The sequence below is a fragment of the Carya illinoinensis genome, chromosome 3 (genome assembly GCF_018687715.1).
Source record: "Carya illinoinensis cultivar Pawnee chromosome 3, C.illinoinensisPawnee_v1, whole genome shotgun sequence".
Lineage (NCBI taxonomy): Eukaryota > Viridiplantae > Streptophyta > Magnoliopsida > Fagales > Juglandaceae > Carya > Carya illinoinensis.
In genome coordinates, this window is record NC_056754.1 from 3,369,843 (window position 1) to 3,393,879 (window position 24,037).

General features: G+C 30.4%; 2 protein-coding genes and 1 non-coding gene across 5 annotated transcripts; 1 reads left to right on the forward strand and 2 right to left on the reverse strand.

Annotated features, from left to right (window-relative positions):
* The first annotated feature begins 7,708 nt into the window (after positions 1-7,708).
* LOC122305844 lies at positions 7,709-9,181 on the forward strand. Its single transcript, XM_043118368.1, has one exon. It carries the CDS (start codon positions 7,709-7,711, stop codon positions 9,179-9,181), a length of 1,473 nt encoding a protein of 490 aa, XP_042974302.1.
* Positions 9,182-13,058: 3,877 nt separating this feature from the next.
* LOC122302543 (GPI ethanolamine phosphate transferase 1) lies at positions 13,059-22,941 on the reverse strand. Of its 3 annotated transcripts, XM_043113843.1 has the most exons (18): positions 22,542-22,940; positions 21,960-22,151; positions 21,696-21,851; positions 21,236-21,529; positions 20,619-20,836; positions 20,457-20,531; positions 20,114-20,180; positions 19,390-19,715; positions 18,951-19,184; positions 18,670-18,857; positions 17,647-17,785; positions 17,440-17,548; positions 16,521-16,623; positions 16,221-16,410; positions 14,736-14,834; positions 14,593-14,651; positions 14,122-14,227; positions 13,059-13,490 (listed from the first exon to the last, which is right to left on the reverse strand). In XM_043113843.1, exons 1-18 carry the CDS (start codon positions 22,783-22,785, stop codon positions 13,326-13,328), a joined length of 2,964 nt encoding a protein of 987 aa, XP_042969777.1. In that variant the 5' UTR covers positions 22,786-22,940; the 3' UTR covers positions 13,059-13,325. The 3 variants fall into 3 exon arrangements, with proteins under 3 accessions (XP_042969777.1, XP_042969779.1, XP_042969778.1); XM_043113845.1 differs by lacking the exons at positions 13,059-13,490; positions 14,122-14,227 and adding an exon at positions 14,251-14,499 and having other exon boundaries at positions 22,542-22,941; XM_043113844.1 differs by lacking the exons at positions 13,059-13,490; positions 14,122-14,227 and adding an exon at positions 14,251-14,510 and having other exon boundaries at positions 22,542-22,941.
* Positions 14,304-14,466, reverse strand: LOC122306001. Its single transcript, XR_006241424.1, has one exon. It is a non-coding gene; the product is annotated as a U1 spliceosomal RNA (small nuclear RNA).
* Positions 22,942-24,037: the final 1,096 nt, after the last annotated feature.

Genomic DNA, 24,037 nt, shown 5'->3' on the forward strand with positions numbered 1-24,037 from the left:
TTTCAAACTTGTCTGTTTTGCTTTTTGTTAGATTTTCATTTTTTTTTCCCATCATTTACACCACTTATATGTTGCTATAAAATTAATTTTAAATATTATTTTTTTAAATATTTTCTTCTAATCATTTAAACTTTGTATTATATTTATTTACTTCCAATTATCTACACTTTTTATCATAGTCATATTTATGATTGTTTTAAACAATAATTTTAAAAATAAATTAAATAATTATGGAAATATAAAGAATATAATTATAAAAATATTATCATACCCACAAAAATTTATTTAATTTTTTATTTAAAATATTCACTAAAATAACAATTCAAAAAATAGGAAAAAATATTGAATTGTAAAATTTGTACATATAAGTTAAAAATAATAAATAAAAAAATTAGAGAAATATTATTTTAATATAATAGATAAAGAATACAGAATAAAATGTTACAGTTTTTTAAAAAATAAGTAAAATTTGGTGAAAGTTACAAAACTTTTACGAAATCTCGTTTCTAGGTAAATTATAAAGAAATTTATGGGAAACTTAATGTAAATGTTCTTATACAATTACTTTTTTGTTATTCTGTCAAAAAAATTTTTTCTTTGCCTTTTTTTTTTTTTCCTTTTTATTAGATAACTTAACTAATTTGTTTGCCTTTTTTTATTTCCCATAAATGTAAATTCATGGGAAATGTAATGTAAATGTTCTTATAATCATTTAAAATTTTTATTATATTTATTTACTTCTAATTATCTACAGTTTTTATTATACACATATTTATTATAATTTTAAAAATATTTTAAATATTTATGGAAATATAAAAAATTTATCATATCTAATTTTTTTTTTAAATATTCAGTAAAGTAACATTTTAAAAAATAAGAAAAAATATTGAGTTCTTAAATTTATAAATAGAGGTAAAAAATTAATAATAAAACAATAATAGAGTAAAATAGATAAAGAATAATGAATGAAATGTTAGAGGTTTTAAAAAAATAAGTAAAATTTTCCAAAAAAAAATTTGGATAATGTCTTCTTTTGGTAAATTAAAGATAATTTTATGGAAAATCTAATTTAAATACTTTGATAATATTACTTTTCTGTTATTCTCTCAAATTTGTCTATTTTTTTTTTTATCAAATTCTGATTTTTTTCTTCATCATTTCGACCACCTATATATTAATATAAGATTGATTTCATATTTACTTTCTTCATTTTGTACATTTTGCTATTAAGTAAAATTGTTTTCCCTTATTCTTTTGACTTTTAAAAGAATAGTTATAAAACTAAATATGAACTAAATTTATAAAACTAAATTTACTTGTAAAATGGGTGACTAAATTTATTCATGCTATTTCCTTTTTCAATTGTAGTGCTATTTTTGTCTTTTTTATTTTTTACTTTTTATTTATTTTAACACAGATGTAGTCAATTATTAGAGTAGTCATTTATATTAATATTCAAAAAATCTTTGAAACATAAATAAACCTAATCTAAAACTCTTACACATAATAAAACAATGATATTGAGTAATATAAAGAAAAAAAAAATTGTAGATGTAGCTAAAAATACAAATATAATTTAATATACATATAAAATTGAATAATAATTAAGAACATAACATTTCATTTATATATATGTCAATAATCCATAAAAATAGTCAATATGGTTAATTTATATAAAATAGAGTTTTAATATTGGTTCTTTTGGATTAATTTTCAACTTTATGATTGATGTACAAATAAACTCAAAATGAAAGAACAAGAATAGAAAACTACAAGGATGTTTAAATTTATAAAACTAAATTTACTTGCAGAATGGATAACTAAATCTTTTCATGCTTTTCATTTCTAATTGTAGTGCTATTTTTGTCTTCTTTATGTTTTACTTTTTATTTGTTTTAACAAAGATGTAATCAATTATTAAAGTAGTCATTTATTTCAATATTTAAAAAATCTTTGAAACATGAATAAACCCAATCTAAAAGTCTTACATATAATAAAACAATGATATTAAGTAATATAAAGAAAAAAAATTGTAGATGTAGCTAAAAATACAAATATAATTTAATATACATATAAAATTGAATAATAAATAAGAACATAACATTTCATTTTTATATATGCCAATAATCAATAAAAATAGTCAATATGGTCAATTTATATAAATATTAACATTGATTAGCTTAAATATGGTCAATTGTATTGAGTAATATAAAATAGAGTAAAAAATTTACATGTAACTTAAGAAAAATAGATTTTAAAATATATAAAAAATTCATACCAGCAAATGACAAGTTATCATTTTAGTTGTGTACACAAAAAAATAAAAAATAAGAACAAAACAAATTAAAATATACATATTTATTAAAAATACACATCAACAACCAACAAAATTATTTAGGAAAAAAAAAATAAATTGCTGTAAAAAAATAAAATAAAACAAAATTGATTCAAGTTAGGAATAAATTGTTCAAATTTTTAAAGATATGTTATATTTTGTTAAAAAAAAAATTCAAAGAAAGAAAAAATATATAAATACATAACAATAAAAATAATGACTAAATTTGTTTATATTATTTAAAAATATAATAATAGAAAAAATTATATGCTTTTATTTTTTAAAAATTAATATTCTTCTTTCAACTAATAACGTCTTCTTCTTTTTTTAGTTTTAATTTCTTGTATTTTTTGTTGTTAAAAATAGTGGCTATTTTGTCATAAAAAGGATTAAAATTCATCTAATAATATATTATATCGGCAACAAATATAATATTGAAATTCTCATTTTATATAATATATATAATGTAATATACAAATATATAATATATAAATCTTATCTATATCTATATCTATCTATAGTGATAATATAAGCGCGAATCCGCGATGTACAGTGTTAAGAATAGTAGATCTTTTTTTCACCTTTTTTTTTTGTTTTTTCCGTCCAATGTTTTTTTTCCATTTTACCCTTCACTTTATTTGGCAATTACGGCAGTTTACGTTTTAGTTTTACTTTGATGTATCTAAAGTTATTAAATTACTTTGTTTTGGTGATTTCATTTGTATAAATGAATTTTACATCTTTAAACAAATATATTCTTATTAAAAAAATTCTAATATATTATTTGTTGTCAAAAATATGAGCTATCTTGTCAACAAGACGATCAAAATTCAGATCGCATTATAATCCTTTGGTAAGAAATTTGTAAGTGTTCATTTGTTTTATGAATATTAAATATTTATTTTTTGTCAAATTACATATTTAATCGTACATATTTCTTCAAAATAAAAAAAAAAAAATCTAATGTACTATTTGTTGTCAAAAATAAGGGCTTTCTTGTCAATAAAAAAATCAAAATTCAAATCACATTACTCTTAAATATTTTTTATTTTACCTTTTGCTAAAATATTGCAAAAATCTATTTATTATATTTTGAATTTTATTTTTTAATAAACAAATGCTATGAAATTTTTAAAAATATAACAAATTCAAAAAAAAAAATTTAGGATCAATTCTGTAACTGTAAATATTTGCAAAATAAAACATTATAATTTTATATTATTTCTGATTTAAACTGTTTAGATTTTATTTTTATTAAATTTAACTATTTAAAATAAATGTATGAATTAAAAAAATTAAATTAAATACAAACTTAATATATAATATAAATTTTTATCCCTTCTTTTATATAATTCATTAATTAAAAATTTCAAAATAAATTCTTAAAAAAACATTTGAATGTTATCAGTTGTATCCCTCATCAAAATTAATTGCAACAAATGAAAACTTTTTCATCTCTTTAAAAATTTTAAATAAAAATATTTGTTTTTGAAAATAGATATTACATTTTCAAGTAAAAGATCTGAAGTTAACAAATATCGTGCTAGCTAAAGAAATTGTAAGTATTTTTTTTCCTTATATACTACAAATTCTTTACTTTATTCAATTCATGCTTAGAACTATATCTTTACAAAAACATAAAAAATTTATTTACAAAAATTTATTATTTTGATTGTAACAATAAAATGTTAATTTTTTTGCTTAAAAAGTTTGATTAAATTTCAAATAAAATTTATCACATTTATTTTAGTGGTTTCATTTCTATAAATGAAATTTACATTACTTTAGATTTTTTAAAAAATATATTCTTATTAAATAAATTCCAATGTATTATTTATGTTATTTCTGATTTAAACTGTGTAGATTTTATTTTAAATAAATTTAACCATTTAAAATAAATGTATGAATTAAAAAAATTAAAATAAATACAAACTTAATATATAATATAAATTTTTATCACTTCTTTTATATAATTCATTAATTAAAAATTCCAAAAGAAATTCTTAAAAAAACATTTGAATGTTATTAACATTTTAAATTTGATATTATAATAACAAATGAGTATTCTTACTATTGCATATCAACTAAACATCAAGTTCTTACAATTTCGTTTATCAATTGTATTATTTTTGTGTTTACAAATAATTATTATGATATCTCTCATCAAAATTAATTGCAACAAATTAAAACATTTTCATCTCTTTAAAAATTTAAAAAAATATATTTCTTCTTAAAAATAACATACATTTTTCTTTTTTAAAAATAGGGATTACATTTTCAAGTAAAAGATCTGAAGTCAACAAATATCCTGCTAGCTAAAGAAATTGTAAGTATTGTTTTCCCTTATATATTACAAATTATTTCATTTGTTCAATCCATGCTTAAAACTATATCTTTATTTAGCAAGTAATGTTTTATTCAATAAAGTATATAATATAAATAAATATATTTATTATACTTTCTTTTCTGTTCCAATCAATAAACTTTTTAAGAAAATTAAATTGCATCATTGTTTAAATATTTTACATTAGATTGTAATTATTGCTTTATGTACTTTTTATTTTATGTCAATTTAAAATTTTGAACTTATAATTTACTTTATTAACATATTGAATGATAAAATTTTATTATTTAATTCCAAAATCTTTACTTCAGGAAATAATTAAATAAAATTCGGCTTCAAAAACAATCAACAAAAAAAATGTCGTCTAAAGATCTTCTACAAAACAAAAAAGATCAATTGCAACAAAGAACAACAAAAAGACATGCTCAGAAACAAGTTTCAAAAAGAAGTATGATTGATTTTCAAGATTCAATGCCATCTGATATTGATCAAATGATTACATCAATCGATGATATATCAGATGATCATCTCCAACCTATTAGCAATATTGAACACTCTAATATTCAACAATGTCATGGAAAGAGGTCTAGAATTTCTCGCCGTAATTTTAACATTCTTGGAATGACCTCCTCAAAAGAGCGTAGCATATGTCCAGATGTTCATATCCTTGGTAAACATTCAGAAGAATCTACACAATTAAATATTTCATACAGTTCTTCTACTGGCTCAAGTTCTTCTGTAAATTTGTCGAGAGGAAAATCAACAAATACACCAACAGAGACAAGTCAACTTTCTGAACAACTTATGGTCCATCAGGTTTAGTAACTTTTATTTTTTCCCATAATATATTTTATTTATTTACTCTCTTTCAATAATTATTTTTTGTCTAAAATAGGCTCTTCCTGTTGATCAATCACAATCAAGTCCTCAAAAAAATCTGCGAACACATACTTTGGGCAAGAACTAAAAATAAAATCAATTATTTAATAACATTATATTTTATTCTTATTTATATTTAAAATATTGATTCAAAAAAAATATTTAATTATTTCTAATGAAATTTCTTATATTTGTTTTTCCTTTACCCCAACTCAATAGGTACATTACGTCGTCATAATGTTGTATATAAACAAATATTACAAAATGTTCCAGTTGAAGCAAATTATTTACCAAATGTGCCACATTGTAAGCATTGCAAAGCGAAAAGATTCTTTCATGAAACAAACAGTTTCTGCTGTGCTGACGGATCAATCTCTTTGGTTACAAATGATGTTCCAGATCAACTCTATAATTTGTTTGTTTCAAATACTGCTGAATCTACACAATTTCGAACATATGTTCGAACGTACAACAACAAATTTGCTTTCACATCTTTTGGAGTTAAATTTGACAGAAATTTATGTCGAAGAAACAGAGGAATATATACATTTCGAGCTCAAGATCAAATTTATCATTATCTCCCTGATTTGATTCCTTCAGATGGTCAACCTTCTAATTTGCAGCTATATTTCTATGACATTGAACATGAATTTGAGAATCGCATTGTTGACTCAATCAGAATGGATCCTTCTATTATTGCCCAACTTATGGATCTCCTTCGTGTAAATCCATATTCAACATTTTTTCGATATATTGGTGATTTACCAAATTTGGAATATCAAAAAATCTGTATAAAATCAGATCCTGGTTTAGATCAACGGGTGTTTAATGCCCCAACATCATCAGAAGTTGCAGCTATTTGGGTTAAAAATGATGATTCAGAACATTTAACACCTCGTGATATTTTCGTATTTAACCATATTGGCGGGAGTCATTTAGTTCAATATTATTTTGGATGCTATGATCCGCTTCAATATCCTTTACTGTTTCCTCTCAGAGATATTGGATGGCACCAAGGCATACAAAGAATTAACAAAAGAACTGCATCTGTATCTACCAATAATTGCACAACTCAATTAATTGATCCTCATCAATCAACATCAGCAGAAGAATTACTCAGAAGAGAACAACAAGGTTAAATTTTCTATGCTATCTTTTTTATACAACTTATTATTAATATATTTGGTATGTATTTTTCTAAATAATTTTTTATTACTTTTGTAGTTTTAAAGAAAAAGAGAAAAGATCCCATTGTTTCTTGCCGTGAATATTACTGTTACAAGTTACAAATCAGAGAAAATCTGAAATCTATTCTTCTAATTTCTGGCCGACTTCTTCAACAATTTGTTGTTGACATGTATGTCAAGATAGAGACTTCAAGGTTAGATTATTTTCGTTGCAATCAACAACATATTCGATCTGAATTATATCAAGGCATTGTTGATAGCATTAATCTTGGAGAAACAAGCGCTTCAAGAATTGGCAAACGTATAATTTTGCCTTCATCTTTTATTGGAGGCCCAAGAGATATGCAAAAAAGATATTTAGAAGCAATGACTTTAGTTCAACGATATGGCAAACCAGATATTTTTTTGACAATGACATGCAATCCAAACTGGAAAGAGATCTCAACTCAATTGTTACCACATGAGGAAACCCAAAATCGACCTGACTTAATTGCTCGAATCTTTAGAGCAAAATTAGAGGATCTGAAGTATTAACTATTCAAACGAGAAATATTTGGAAAAATCTCAGCATATGTATATGTTATTGAGCACCAAAAAAGAGGACTTTCACATGCCCATTTCCTAATTATTTTGCGTCAAGATTGGAAATTATATGCACCATAATCTTTTGATGAGATCGTATCTGCTGAATTACCTGACAAAGACAACAACTTACATCTCTATACAGCTGTTGTTAAGCATATGATGCATGGCCCGTGTGGAGTTCTAAATCCAACAAATGTATGCATGAAAAAAAATAGTTGTTGCAAAAATAATTACCCAAAACAGTTTGTCTCAAACACTGTTGTTGGAAATGATTGCTTCCCAATATATAAATGCTGCAACAATGGAAGAACAGCCAAAATCAGAGGACATGATTTAGATAATCGTTGAGTTGTTCCATATAACCCTTATTTACTTGCAATGTTTGACTGCCATATTAATGTTGAGATATGTTCTACAATAAAAGCTGTCAAGTATCTCTACAAATACATTTATAAAGGTCATGATCGTGTTGCCTTTAATCTGGTTTCTGAACAAAGCACTCAACAGATTGATGAAATTGAGCGATTTCAATCAGCTCGATGGATTGCTCCACCAGAGGCTGTATGGAGAATATTTGGGTTTATTATCAATGAGGTTCATCCAGCAGTCTATAGCTTACATTTACATCTTGAAAATCAACACCAGGTTACTTTCCGTGTATATGAAAACTTAACAAATGTGATGAACTCTGACTTTTCAGCAAAATCAATGCTAACTGAATTTTTCGCAACAAATCAAGTTGATCAGAATACCAGAAAATTGTTGTATAAAGAATTTCCTGAATTTTATGTTTGGAGCCAACAATACAAAATGTGGACTATTCGGAAAAAACAAGTTGTGATAGGTCGAATTGTTACAGCAAATCCTTTTGAAGGAGAAAGGTATTATCTGCGGATGTTATTAAATCATATAAGAGGTCCTTTATCATTTGATTATCTCAAAACTGTAAATGGTATCTTGGCCCCCACATTTCGTGAAGCTGCAACTATGTATGGTTTATTACAGAGAGATGACAGTTTAGAAGAATGCTTATATGAAGCATCTCTTTACCAAATGCCTTTCAGTTTAAGAAGACTATTTGCAACAATTTTGGTTTACTGTAATCCTACAAATCCAAGAGATCTTTGGGAGCGCTTTGAACAAGATATGTCTGCTGATTTTCAATTAGTTGAAAGTTCTTCATCAACTGTTAAAACTGAAACTTTACGCTCCATCTCCACAATATTTGAATCAATGGGTAGAAACATCAATTCGTTCCATCTCATCGACCAAAACATTGATTTTGATCAAGATGAGTTTTTGTTTAGAGAAATTGATGATGAATTAGCTGTTCCAATTCCAGAAGAAGATCTTCATGCATCAACACTGCTTAATTGTGAACAACAAAATGCTTATAATTCTATCTTACAAAAAGTTTTGTCAAATGAAGCTGCCATATTCTTTATTGTTGGTCCTGGTGGAACAGGAAAAACATTTTTATACAAAGCACTCCTTGCTACAATAAGAACAAAGCAATTAATTGCTCTTGCAACTGCTTCATCTGGTGTAGCTGCATCAATCTTACCTGGAGGTCGAACTGCACATTCACGATTCAAAATTCCACTAGATACCAACAAAAATCTCACATGTAGTGTCAGCAAACAAAGTGGACTTGCAAGATTACTACAAAAAGTAAAGTTGATCATATGGGATGAAGCTCCTATGTCAAGAAAAGAATCTATAGAAGCATTGGATAAAATGCTAAAGGACATTAATGATTCAGAATTATCTTTTGGTGGAAAAGTTATTGTATTTGGTGGAGATTTTCGTCAGATTCTACCTGTGGTCCCAAAAGGAACAAGACAACAATAGATTGATGCTAGCTTAGTTTCTTCCTACCTATGGCCAAAATTGACAAAAATTCATTTGACTGAAAATATGCGTGCAAAATTAGATCCAGAGTTTTCAAAATACATATTGGATTTAGGGAATGGGTTACCACCAACCACAATTAATGAACACGTCAGAATTCCTGCAGTCATGTTAATTCCATATGAAAATGATGCTGCTTCTTTGGATCATTTGGTGGATACTGTTTTTCATAATATTTCTGATTATTCAGCAAATATTTCAAGCATGATGAATCGAGTTATATTGATACCAAAAAACAGTTATGTTGATGAAATAAACACTTTGTTGATTCAAAGATTTCCTGGAGAGTTAAAACAATATTACAGTTTTGATGAAACAATCGACGCATCTGAACAAGCAGTCATGGAAGATTTCTTACACACTTTAACACCGAATGGACTTCCTCCACATGAATTATTGTTGAAACAAAACTGTCCAATCATGTTATTGAGAAACATCAATCCTTCAGAAGGACTATGCAATGGAACACGACTAATCTGTCGTAATTTTGATCGTAATGTTATTCATGCAGAGATTGCAGTTGGTCATCACAGTGGCAAAAAGGTTTTTATTCCAAGAATTCTATTTTTACCAAATCCTGATGAAAACAGTGGTTTCCCATTCAAACGAACTCAATTCCCTGTTAAACTAAGTTTTACAATGAGTATAAACAAGTCACAAGGACAGACATTAGATTTTGTTGGGATATACTTGCCACATCCAGTTTTCTCACATGGACAATTATATGTAGCTTTATCAAGAGCTAAGACTATTTCTGCAATCAAGATTTTGATACGACCAATCTCAACTGATGAGCCAGAAAAAAATTGTACAAAAAATATTGTCTACACAGACTTATTAACATTGGCCTCCTCTGATTGATGTTACACAGGTAACAAATTTTATTTTTTTATATTTAATTTTAACTGCTATAAATAAATTAGAAATTTCCTACAATTTTTTTTTTATATTTTCAATATTCTATTAATTTATTCTTGTTAACTAATTAATACATATAAGTTTTCTATTAGTTTTTATTTTACAGTTTAATTAATTCCATTTCTTTCCTTATATATATTGACTTCATTTTTTTTTGTCTTATCAGTTTTCAAAATGCGGATCACTTATACATCAATTAAAGATATTACTCCAAAGACAAGGGACTGGAAAATCAAAATGCTCGTGGTTGAAAAATCCCCCAAACGAATTGGGCAACACTCATCAGTAAAATACCAAAATCTAATGTTGGTAGATGAACAGGTACAATATTTTTTTCTTTACTTACAATTTATTCTACAAATATACCTATATATATATATACTTTATATAACATATCTTACACATTCTATGTAATTACATTTACTTGTAAAATTTTTTTACTTTTTTTTAAAAACAAATTCCTTACTTATTATAAAAACTAACAACCTATACTTTCTTATATAATATAGGGAAATTGTCTGCAAGCAACAATATTTGGAAATGATATTGATTCAAGAGAAGACTCTCTACAGATGTTTCGATCCTATTATATTATAAACGCATATGTTAAGCTACTGGATCCTAAATATCAAACTGAGTCGCATCAATACCAATGGATTATAAATGCAAAAACAATCATCGAAGAGATACCAGAAAATGAACAACAAGTAGAAATACCAAAGTACAACCTCATTCCCATTAACGAGTTGGATGCTTATAAGGATTCAATTGCAGAAATAGGTAAATTATTATCATTTTTTAATTCTTTTTTTTCCTAAACAACTAATAATTTCAATATTTTTAATCAGATCTCTTAGCAGTTGCTCTTCACATCAAACCTCCAAAAGAAATAACATTAACAAATGGACCAGCTACTCTTCAAGAGATCTATGTTATAGATCAAAGGTAAATTTTTTCCCCCTTTTTAATTTTTTAAAATTATTTTATAAATTCTTTTTAATTTTCTCCTTTCATATCACGTAGCTTCAATCCTATCTCGTTGACTATGTGGGGTCGTTTTGTTCAAGATGAATGCAAAAAAATTTCTGAAATAATCGAAACAAAACCAATTCTACTTGCAACAAAGCTCAAAGTTCGTTCTTACAATGGTAATTCTAATAATTCAAGTTCTTAATTCTTATTTTAAATCTTATATTTTTTAATTAATAATTATTTATATTAATGAAACAGGACTATCTCTTTCATCTCGACCAGCAAGTGCATTTACAATCAATCCTCTTATCCCTGAAGCAAAACCACTGCAAAGATGGTAATTCATATTAATTACACTATTTTTTATTAACACATCTATTAAAAATGTTCCAATTATAATTTTTTTTTTTTTTTAAGGATTGCAATCAATGATTCAAGACTTGAAGTCATAATTGCAAAATCGTTAAAATACCCATCTACATCTTTATCGTCAGTTGGTATTCGACAAATAACAAAAAATTGTGATGTTGCTGCATTACTAAAAAGTTTGCAACCAATGGAGGTAAATTATTTTTCTTAACATCATATTTATATTTATATTCCTTCTCATTAAATAAAATATTGTTCTTAATATAATATAGAAAGCAAAATTCTGGATCAAGACAAAGATAAATATCATAAATTTGCGCCAAATCTTCTTCTATATGTCATGCATCAATTGTAACAAAGGAACTGGGCATGACCATAATGAAAGCTTTCTCTATTATCACTGCAAACATCAAAGTGTTGCTGAACCACGGTACACATTTTTTTAACTTCAATAATTAACAAATCATTTCAAAATTATTCACATATTAATTTTACCAATACTAACAAAAGATAATACTTTTATTATTTACAGTTGTCGAGCATATGTTGAAGTTGACGACGGGACAGGAAAATTAGCAGCTGTTATGTTTGGTGAACTTGCAGAAAAAGCATTGGGTCATTCAGCTATTGATTTCATGAATCAAACTGGAGAGGTAACTTTATTCTTTTTAACAAAATTTTCAAATAAAATTATATATAAATTATTTTTACATTTATTAATTATCTAATCTCACTAAATATTTACTGCACAGGAACATTTACCATTTATACAAAAAATGGCATCAGAAGCTTCAGAAAATCAGTGGATGATTCAACTTGCTGTAGACCCAGAAATATTCAACCAACAGAGACACAAAAACTTCAATGTTATCTCCATCGATCCTGTCCAATATGGACCTGAGCTTGAATGACAACTAGACAAAAAAACAAATCCATAACTCATTTTGTTGTTTATATCTGTATACTGTAATATTTTTGCTGACAAATTTTTGTAACTTAACTAAACAGGTTAACAATACAACGAAGCAAACGTGCATCACACGTTAGTCCTCAACTAGTATATATATACGTACTGAAATTATAAGAAATTTTCTTGATTGCTACAAATAGATCTTAGAAAATGTGTAAGACTAAATTATTTGATTTTTTTCTCTTTTAAAATTTTAATGGAGTCGGTTGTTGTCGTCTAGTAGTTGCCTTGGCATTTGGGAGTAACAATGGGAACAGACGATAATTACAATATGGATAGCAATGACAACGTGGTAATTAGCAATAATGGTGACACGATAATAACAATTTTGATAGAATCATGCAATAATTATAATCTCCATGATTAATGCTTATTTGAAAATTCCAAATAATTGTTGAAATGACTCTCTTGTTTATTAATTAAGCTCATCATGATCCACCCATCTGCACTGCCACTATATATATGTGTTTGATCTTACAGTTTGGTTTATTTATAGATGTCTGATCATTTGGTTTCTGGCCGTAACTGGTCAATGATATCCGTACACATGATAACTTAATTCATAAGCTAGGAAAAGTCTTTCGTACATAAGCTAAAAATAAAGCCGAAAAATCACATTGGTAAAAAGTTCTTTTACAACGACATAAATTGCTGGCAGATAATTCTACAAAGACGTGAACCTTTCGTTTCTGGTAAAAGAGAAAAGACAAAGACATAAAGCACTTGTACCACGCATGCATTCACAACGATGTGGGATGAGAAGCCACTCTTAAATATCCAGGAAAGCTGCTGTAGGAACGAAAAAGCTAACCCTTCAAGGAATGCAGACGGCCAATTCTCCCAGTTTGATTTGGCTCACATCGCTTTATGAGAAGTTGCCAGTGCTGAATTACACTGGATATCTTTCGTGTATATATTTGTGAGTGCAAATAGTAACAGCACAAAAACAACTTGGGCACTCATGATTCCGAAATGGCTGATGCTGTTCCCAATTTCCATCCAACTTCCCGTGTTCCGAACCTGATAATTGATATACTTCACAAAGTCAGTGGGACCACCCCCAATGATTCCATACATTGTCTCGACCTCAAACTCCAGTCACAATTTCCCATTACTTTACTTTCGTCGTGACAAACAGACAATATAAAACTATCCACAAAGTCTTTTTTTTTTTTTTTTAATCAATAAAGTCACAATTTCTTACCATTCAAGAAAAACTGGACAATTTAGTCAGCCAAGTCAATGGAAGCAGGGAGCTATGGGTTTGGTGGGACTAAAAAATGAATGATTAACCTGACATCAATCTGGGTAGTCTAAAAATTCCAACAAGGTAAGTTCCGTTTAGTTCACGGGCATAACTTGGACCAGCAAGACATTAACACCAATAAAAAAGTTCCCAAACTAAACCAGAAAAAAACTCCAGGCCCATCGATGACATGTATTTGCAACACAAGCACATGATCAATAAATAATGATTACAGTGACTAAAAACTGCTAACCACAAATGCGAGTTTCATATTTTCACTTGAGTACTGAAAATATTGAACTGTCTATTGTAACGAGCAACAAAAAGAAGAGTCATTTTATGTGATGAGAAAGAAATGAGGACCAATGAAAACAAAGGGCCAGGCGAAGAAAATAATGCTCTTACCAGGAAGAAGAAGTGAATGGTCATTACATCTGAAAAAATTATAACAAGAAAATAGCATCCCAAACGTGGAAGTCGGTGTAGTTTGGTTATTACACTGAATGAACATCTGCAATTCAAACCAAAACAAGCAATATAAGGACTGCAGATTTAATGTTGTGCTGGAATCTATAGCAATCGAGACTTGTGGCTATAAGTTAGATTTTAGGCCCCCACTGCCACAAATTATGATGTAGGCTCTCCCACTTGGAGAGACCCTAGGCGGGCACCCCTCCTTTGTACAATGGAGGTCACCAGCCTAGGCCATCGGCCTTCTTGATCACCTATTGACCCCGTCCAGGTAAATCTTAAATTGTTCTCCTTTTTGACATGCCATTGCAACTGGAAAATAACTTTTCAAAGTGAAGAATTTATGTGATCATTCTTTCATTAGAAATAGAAAAAAAAAAAAAAAAATACATTTATTTCACTCACATGACGAGCATGAATGGTATAAATAGCTTGAATATAAGTAGGGCTGCCATCAGAAACGGCTGCATTTAAAAGTAAACTATATCAGCTCAGTAATAGATTTCTAATAAGAAAGTGATACACATCAAAGGAAAATCTTTACTTACGCTGAAGACCGTAATGAACCGATAGACAGAGGAAATCTCAAAGCTAGCAATACTTGCAAAATTTCCCGTTCCAAAGAAGGCAACGTTGAATAAAATCATCTAAAAAGAAAGCAAAAAAGCCAAAAGAGACGCATCAATATCATGACCAGTTTGATTGTGATACAACTCTATACAATGCAAATCATTCTATTTCTTGAAATTGGGAGAATTACGAAAAATTTAAGTTCAACGTACTGATATACAGTAAATCAGCTTAAATATCAGCATTCACATAATTTCAAGCAGAGCCATTGATTTAATTATCTGGGAGCAGCCAGAAGAAGGGAAGACATACACAGTTGCCTAGATTTCTTTCCATCTCTGTCTCTAGATTCTCTGTAACTTACAAGGCTGTGCCGTTGAATTATTAACACAATAAGCATAAAAAAACAGGTTACTAAAACCCCAATCTTATCATTGGCAATCGCACACCAATCATTGCAAACCCTATCACTATTACAAGAGAATAACTTCAAACCAAATGTGGTCTAAAGAGAGAGTTTACACCCTCCAATAGCCGGACGACATGTCATCATTCAAAGAATATTACAATAAAACCAGTCTGAGGTGATTTTCCCATGCAATCCCGTCTCTCTCTCTCCTCAAGCTGCACCCCTCAGTCTCTCTCCCCTCAATCCATCACAGCCTTAAGCAAATAATTATGCAAATGGATCCACCCCACAAACCTTAGAAACCCACCAGTTCGCACAAAACCAAGACCCACTTCACCCATGGCCGCATTATCCATTTCCTGGCACCTCGCTGCCTTAAGTTTCTTCGTTTTGTTCTTCGAATCATTGGCTACAGACCCAGATTCATCTTTCCCATTCACACGGTTTGAGAACGATTCCAAAATTGAGTCCTTACATTGATCAATGTAAGTTGTATACATGTGGAAGATAAATACTGCTCCTGGTCAGCATTCTTGAGAGGAGAGAGACTGGGGGTCGGCTTGAGGAGAGAGAACGCACAAAGAGCAGAGCTTGAGAGAGAGAGCGGAGAAGGAGAGAAAGAGAGGGGGGATTGTGTGGGCGGTTTTATTGTAATCTTCTTAGAATGATGACATGTCGTCCGATCATTGGAGGGTGTAAATTCTATCATTACCCCACATCCTGTTCCTAGCCTCTCTCCTATTACAAATCTATAAAGTCAATATGTGAGAAATTCTCCACCAACATTACTTTGTGAAAGGATGAATATAAAATAGCCACCAAACAAGAAAACTACTTAAAAAGGAAAAAAAATAAAAAAATAAATAAAAAATAAAACGTAAGGCTGATATTGTTCCGAAATTACTTGGTGACCATAAGGAAAAGAACAAATATTTAAAAAACATCTAGTCAACCTCGCTACACTGAGAATTAATCCAAACTAGACATATTTACATATGGTCAAAATTGATTAAGATGTATAAGTGAAACTAACGAGAAAAAGGATGTGACTTACAAAGATTAAAGGGATTCTCACATCAGACAGCTGCAAGCATCGCTCATCAAGTTTAAAAATGACACTGTCAATCTCATTATTAGTGGAAGCTGAAGATTTCTTAACCTTACTAAAGTATAAAACTGTGTTTTCAAATATTATCCATGCCATTAGTACAAGAGCCAAGGCACCATAAAAGACAGCTTCATATCTGCAAAAGTTTGAAAAAGGGGAAAAAAATGTAAAGAAAGAAAAAGAATAGCTGTTTTTCATGAAGCTGTTAAATGAATACCACCACAGTTGCTTATAAACGAGATATACCCAATAGATAGAAGAAGGAACGTGGGTGCAAAACCTAGAAATATAGAAGTAAGCCGGGACAAGAGGCCATTTGCTGAAAATAACGGGAGAACCATCGAAAAACCTATTACACAAAAACTAACAGGTGAATTGAGATAGATAGGTAATGTTCATTTGCATATGCTTCAAGTAGTGGAAACTCCACAATGAGTACCATGAAGTGAAAATAGGAATGCACACATGTAGAATCAAGGAGCTTCCATGATCAAACAGGAATATAAGTTTTTGTAATATAAGAAAGTATTTTTTTTTATATAAGTTGTAATATAATAAAATATTAAGAGCTGATAAAGAACAAAAACTCAGAAGATCTTTCAGATATTCAAATTAGCCAGTTACTGATGGTGGGTCTTTGATGGCATATGCAAATATGGATACAGGCTAGGTACAACGTCTTTCAAAAGACAATTTCAAAATATAGGGACTATACTTTACAAAGTTTTATCCTCTATTATTACTGGGTTTAACAAAAGACTGATGCATTCGTTATGAACCATCATATTACCTTAGGCATTCCCTCATGCATAAACTTCTGCAGACCCCCAGTGTCTGAAGCTCTTTTCTGTTTTTCGACAAATACTTTCATGAAACTACATGTACTAGCATCACTACCATGAATCATTGGCTTATGGTAAGAAAGAATCAATTGGTATAAACTTCATCCTTTCTCTGGGCGTGGGACAGGTTTCTAAAATGATTAGCACACCATGCATGGCATGGGCTGAGTTATATACAGTACAAGAGAACAATCACCATTATAGAAGAAAATCAGAACTGGAAAAGAATAAGAATTAAAGTTAAGAGTTTGATGTTATCTTCATGGAAAGCCCATACAGCAGAAGTCAACATCAGGCAAAGAAGGAAGAGTAAAAGAGTATACCAGCTATAGACCAATTTATCAGCTGGTGTAATGCAAGTAGTTCTTGCTTCTGTGTTCTATGAGATGTTGATAATGACACCATCACCGAAGATAAACCAACCAAAAGAGCCTGGTTGTCATTTAAGAAAATAAGGAGTAATAATTCAATCTGTAAGCAACATATGTAGTTAAGTGTAATCCAGTGAAAGGTAAAGCCAAGCTACACACCTGTAACTGAAAGAGCATGGGAAACTTGGGTTTCTCTACTTCATGATTAGAGATGCTTAGCCAATATTTCCCTTCAGCATGCAGATTTAGCCACCTCGCAACTATTCCTATCAAGATAATCATAGCTCCACTCACAATTCTGCAGAAGTTAATGTTAACACACATACAATGCAATCAGGATCACCCATATGTAACTGAGAAACTTTGGCCTTTGATAGTGAACACGCTATTATTTGTCATAATTGTGGATCTCATTAAGTAATCATTTCAATAATCGAATTCCTGTCTTAATTCTACATGAACAAAACATAAGATGGCAACCTACACGGTTACTTACTGATGGACAGCAACAATGGAAATTTCACATCTCAAATGCAAAGGGCAGTTTTTGTTAGTGGATTTAAAACAATTGAAATCCCAAACAGTTATAGAGACACAAATCTACTCAACTATGCTTCCACACATATCCAACATATACAAATGAAATCAACTAATAGATGAGCCTTTTGCCATAAATAATTTCCTCTTGAGTGCTCTGATCACAAATAGTTATCGTTATACAAGTATTTTTACCCGTTAAAAAATGAGAATTAAAATTTTTAAAAAATTTACACAATTATAGCAGGTGAAAGAAAAGTAGACTGATTGAGTATCCACGAAGAACCGTGGAAAATGAAAACATAACAGACATTTTATGAGCCATGACAAAAAATTAATGGTAAAATGATCACATAGATGAGAAGACACCTATCGATGTTAAGAAGTTTTAAAAGATGGTTAATCCGTCAATCAGCATATCCACCTTGTGTGTACAAAGCTTTGTCAGCCCTTAGGATGTCAATTGAAGAAATGCTTTGTATTGAGGGATTGTGTTCATGCTAACTAACATTTAAAATTCCCTTCTTCTTGGTTCAAAAATTTAAAATCGTTTCAAAAGTTCAAAACCATAACCTAAACATACTGAAACATTGCCTCCATCATATTCACACAATAGGAAATGTAAACACAAGGAAAGTGACTTACACTAATTGATTGTTATCTGGGATTTCTGCTGGCATCAATGTAAACACAGACAAAAACCAACATGCAATGCAAACAAAAATTGGAATGCCAGATCTCCATGGAATTGAGTTATAAAGATAAAGAGAAGCTGTGACCCCAATGGTCAGGAAGCACCAAGTGTAGAGCTTCCTGTCAGTGAAACTATTCACCTGCACAAGGTACCAGAAAACATCGGTTGGAATGTAGGCTATTACTTCATCATGACAGCAGCAGGACAAGATATAATATATTGATATCCATACCAGGAATTCAAGAATGACCACTGACACCACAGTAGTCACTAAAAGTTTGACGATGTAATTGAATTTTCTTCCATGTAAGTGCTTCCATAATGCTTTTATGAGCCAATATTCACTAACTATTTGTGTCCAGAGAAATACTGTCATTGTAGTGTAGGCATGATAAAGAGGAGGAGAGTGCTCCAGAAACAGTAAAACAGAAAGTAATCCCATGAGCATGCATCCAAATAGGTATACCTGCCAAGAAAATAAGGCATATTAGACATGAAATGCATGGTTAGCAAAAACAATACAAGAGGTCAAATTTTCATCCCAGCCTGTTCTCTTTTCCTTTTCCTCCCACCTTTTTAAACTTATTTGTTCTTCTCTTCATTTCACTTCTCCCTTACTTCACTTTTAATGATCCTAATACATCTTGGAGGTTAAGTTATAGAGACATTACCTTTCTGGTATAGTTCCTCTGGTGAACCGCTTGCTCCTTTCTTAACATATTTCCTGGCAGTGAAGTATAAGATTGCAGGATGTGGAGAACAAGATAGATCATCCAACCAATATAACCAAGAGTAATTACAGTCATGAGCATCAGCCAATCATATGTTTGAAAATAATGAAGCCCTTGAAGTGCCAAGCTTCTGAGATTTTCCGATAGCTTCATAGCAGCTTCATAGTCTCTAACAGAAATTAGATGCTCAATTTGATCCAGTATGGAGGAACAATTGGCTAATGGTTTGAAAGGCTTGAAATATAACGAATTCGACTGCTTTATATCTAAGCCAGTTGAGAAAACAAACATAAATCAGACAGCTCATCCCCTACCACCTTTTCTTTGTATCGCCACCAGAATACCTAAGACTAAATTAGGAAGAAGACTTATATAAAAATTTTTCAAAGAAGCAACGCTGTGAAAGTATCATACAGGTATTACACAATGAGTTCAATTGGGAAGAAAATTAGTGCACAAAAATGAAAATCAGAAATAGAAACACAATGGGTTAAAGAGAAGACTTTTCTTATTTCAAACATATATTTAAGAAAAAAAATTATTTCCATTAGCTCCTACAAAAATATTTATCTGAGAGGAACCGAAGATATACTGCTCAAAGCTTCAAGAAAGTGATATCCATTAAGCACTGTATTACTTGACATTAAATTGATATAAGGGATACATGATTTGCGAAGAAACTGGTTGAGAACCTGCTCTGTATTAGCTAATACAGCGTGAACTTCTTCCACCTGAAAATTATAATAAATGAAAATCTTAATCACTTATCTACCAATTTCAATTCAAGTTGGATTGATTCAAATAATCAACTAGAAGTTTTAAGAACGAAAATATTTCTGCCTGAAGATTATGGTGAACTATAAATTGTTACTCCTCTATTCATTTAACTGAGAAGGACCAATTCAATTATCAATAATACAACGAGATGTTGAAAAGAAACTGAGATGCTTGCCATTATTTATCGAGATAAGAGAAGTCAACCATCAATAAAAGCTTAGTGAACATACCTCGATCATGTTAATGTAATCAAGGGGAAGACTTCCAACAGAGTTAACAGGACATGGCAAACCAATAAGAGTGGACTGAAACAAAATCCATCAAGGACATGGGATCAGTAAAATGGAGGATGTTTCAATGGATACAGGCTTGGAGAATAAAAAATTTACAACCATAAGTGGTGCAATATCAGCTTGATTGACATCAACTCTTTCTATGCCATGAAGGCCCCATTCTGTAGGTGTTGGTGTGTCATGCATATGTTCATCTACAAAACGGAAACTGCAATGAGAATGGTTGGTGCTCAACATTGGTTTGGGATATTTAATACCAGCTCCCCATGCAACAAGTGGTGTATCAGTGTTTGAAGGATGCCCATCTCCATGGCTTCCTATCAATAAAACCACAATTGTGTCAGGATCAGATTTCAAAGCAAGTTGAAGTATCAGGGAAATTTAGGGATAACAAATAGAAAAGTTAGCCCGAAGGAAACCAAATAGAGAACATCTTAATAAACAGACTCTACAACAACATATGTCCAAAACAGATAATGTTTACTAGCATCCATATTCAAGGCCAAGAAGTAGTCAGGTATGCCTATAAACATGAAGCATTTTGATGTTATTTCTTTCATGCTACATAAATTTGACCAATTAAGGATGCCTTTGACAAAGCACAAACCTCAAGGAGGTATCAGAAGATGGGTTGCTTATATCAAAGATCGACATCAAGTGACTGTAAAGCAAAAGAGTTATAGAAAAAAAAAAATGAAGTTGCTGGAAGTTCCAACCTTTGTCGCTCATTCCATGATCAGCTGTAAATATATATGCTGTACTGTTGTCCTTGTAATAATCTTCAATCAGATGGTACGTCCTTTCAGCAATACGATCAACAACCTTTACATTATTGAGATAGATGGAGGAATAGGGCCTATGTGCATGACCATTCGAATCACAACCAAGTAGGTGCAGAAATATAACAAGATGATCCTGCAGGAGTAACTTCTCCAACTTTGAGTCTTCACTGGACCTATTCAAAAGGCTCTGAAATTGATCAAAAGACCACTCATCCAAAAAGGATGCATCTGCATTAACAATATTGAATTGATAATTCATGAATAAAAGTGCGAGTCATAGAAATTTATTTCTAAAATGTGAATATAACCATCTTAGCCTTCCATTCCCTTCGAGCCATTACTTATCATAACATTAATTAATAAAAAATTTTGTGGTCAGAGATTGTATTTAAACCAGTTGCAAAGTCTTCAAACTCGTGAGGATAGGCATTCCACGTGCTGTGTGGCACAGCACCACAGAAGATTGGAATAATGTCAGGGCTCCCAAATGCAAATGTATGCCGGCTTTGGTTAAATACTGAATCAAATTCAACTGGATTAGCTTTCCATCCTGTGAACGGAATGATTACCTTAGTGGCCGGACGGAATGCAACGATAATAATGATAAAAGTGAAAAAAGCACAACGGTAACTTTGGCACAAGAAAATAGACAATCCACCTTTTGTAACAGCACTAGGATCCTCATAGAAACCAGCAATTATGGCAACATGTCCAGGCCTCGACTCAGTTGGAGGGCGTGCATGAGATACTCCCCAGCGACCTTGCCCTTTAATGATGGATCTTAAAAATGGAGCTCTATAATGTCCTTCAGAATCCGGCTCAAAGAACTTGTCAGCACGCAAACCATCAGCTGCATAAACATTTTTCCCAATTAAACAAAGTTCCAAATTTTATAGCTTACTCAAATTTCTAGTTAAATGAATATTAACAACAAATGAATTCTAATAGAGAAACTTCTCACTTTCAACTCCGTCAATGATCCGTCGACAAGGACTCAAAAACCCAAAAATTTATTTTTTAAAAAATGGAAAACCTTAGACCTCAAACGACTAATTTAAAGTTAACTAAATAGTGTAAACTCAAAAAATGGATCTCTCCTATTAGTACCATACACAATACGAACCCAGCCCATTCCGTATCCAATGCCAAGTGAGTTTTCGCCAAAAGGACAAAATAGAGCAAAATACTGCAGCAAGACAATTCGACGAACATGTAGAGTGCGAGTTTCCGTAGAACGTACCGACTAGCAGCACAAGGCGCTTGGCCGGGGCGCTGAAGCGGGGCGCGACGGGATCCATGCCGTGTACAATGGGAGTCTTGAAGTAGATATCGAAAATGCTCATCATGTAAACGGCGTGAAGAATGACACCTAGAACAACAAGCCATATCTCTCGCCGTTTTAGCCATTTTCTCCTTGTGGTGCTCACAAATGCATTTCTTCTTTCTACTTCTCTGTTGCCTAAGATCCCATCGCCACCTCTCATGTTTGCTGCTTCTCGGTTTGAGCTCCGTGTCCTATTTTTCTTCTATAGTCTGTAAAGAGAGAGACCGAACTGTGTCACCCCTCCCTGCTCCGATGCGTATCGGAGAAAAGTCGCTTCCTGGAAGTGGTACCTGAAAGAATAACGAAAAACCAAATTCAACCCTTCTCTCTCTCTCTCTCTCTCTCTCTGTGGGCTGATATGACTTGTGGGCCGGTTAATTGGGCCTAGGGAATTAAAATCTATAAGAATGATGGGTCTCAGTTCATGGGCCTCTACTCTTCGAAATTATAGGAAAACGGGCTGATTCTCGGACAATTGAACATAATAAAGAACGGTAATAAAAATGTGAGTGGCCCATGCATATATCCATGAATCAGCCCGTAACTGCAGCATCGCTCTAATTTTTTGTTCATTAAAATCATCCAAATTTCTTACAGTTTAAAAAAGAATTTGTCTAATTTTTTATTTTTTTTATGGAATTGGTTGAAGGCTGTTTATCATTATCAACAGTTCAAAACCGTTGAACAAATATTATTTTTATTATGAATTTTTAAATAATTTTTCATCAGAATGATTAATTATAAAGTTTTGATATTAGAGGAGATGACTTGAGAAACCTTTGAATATGAATTATATTTATCCGTTGTCTTAAAATTTTAACCTGATTGAAAACTGCAAGCTTAATTTAATCACTTTACTATATGATAATAAATTGGTACAGAGCATCCACATTGATCTATGCATATGTATATGTAAAATTATATTTACATAATATAAGTCTAAATTCAACTACATTGGATTATGCATCTTCAAATATTTGTATAGCTATGAACAGTATATTTACATATTTAAAAATCTACTATTTACTTTCCAAAACATATTTTACTCATTCTTTCTCTCTCATTCCACTCTCTTTCTACATATTTTACATTTACATATTTTATTACATATTTTACTCATTCACTCTCAAAAAATATTTTACTCAAATATTTTACATATTTGAATATCAAACTTGTGCACCTCTCTCATAGATTTTGTGTACATGTATTGGATGCTAATGAAATTTTTTTAAGTGCTAATTACATGTATTAACCCAATACATGAAAATTACAAACTCTTAAACAAAAAGCAAAAAAAATAATAAAATAATAATATTTTATTATTATTTTGTTTCAAATTTACTTAAACCAATATAAGAATTTTACTTGTATGACAAATTGGATCTCTAAAAGATATAATTTTACATATGCAT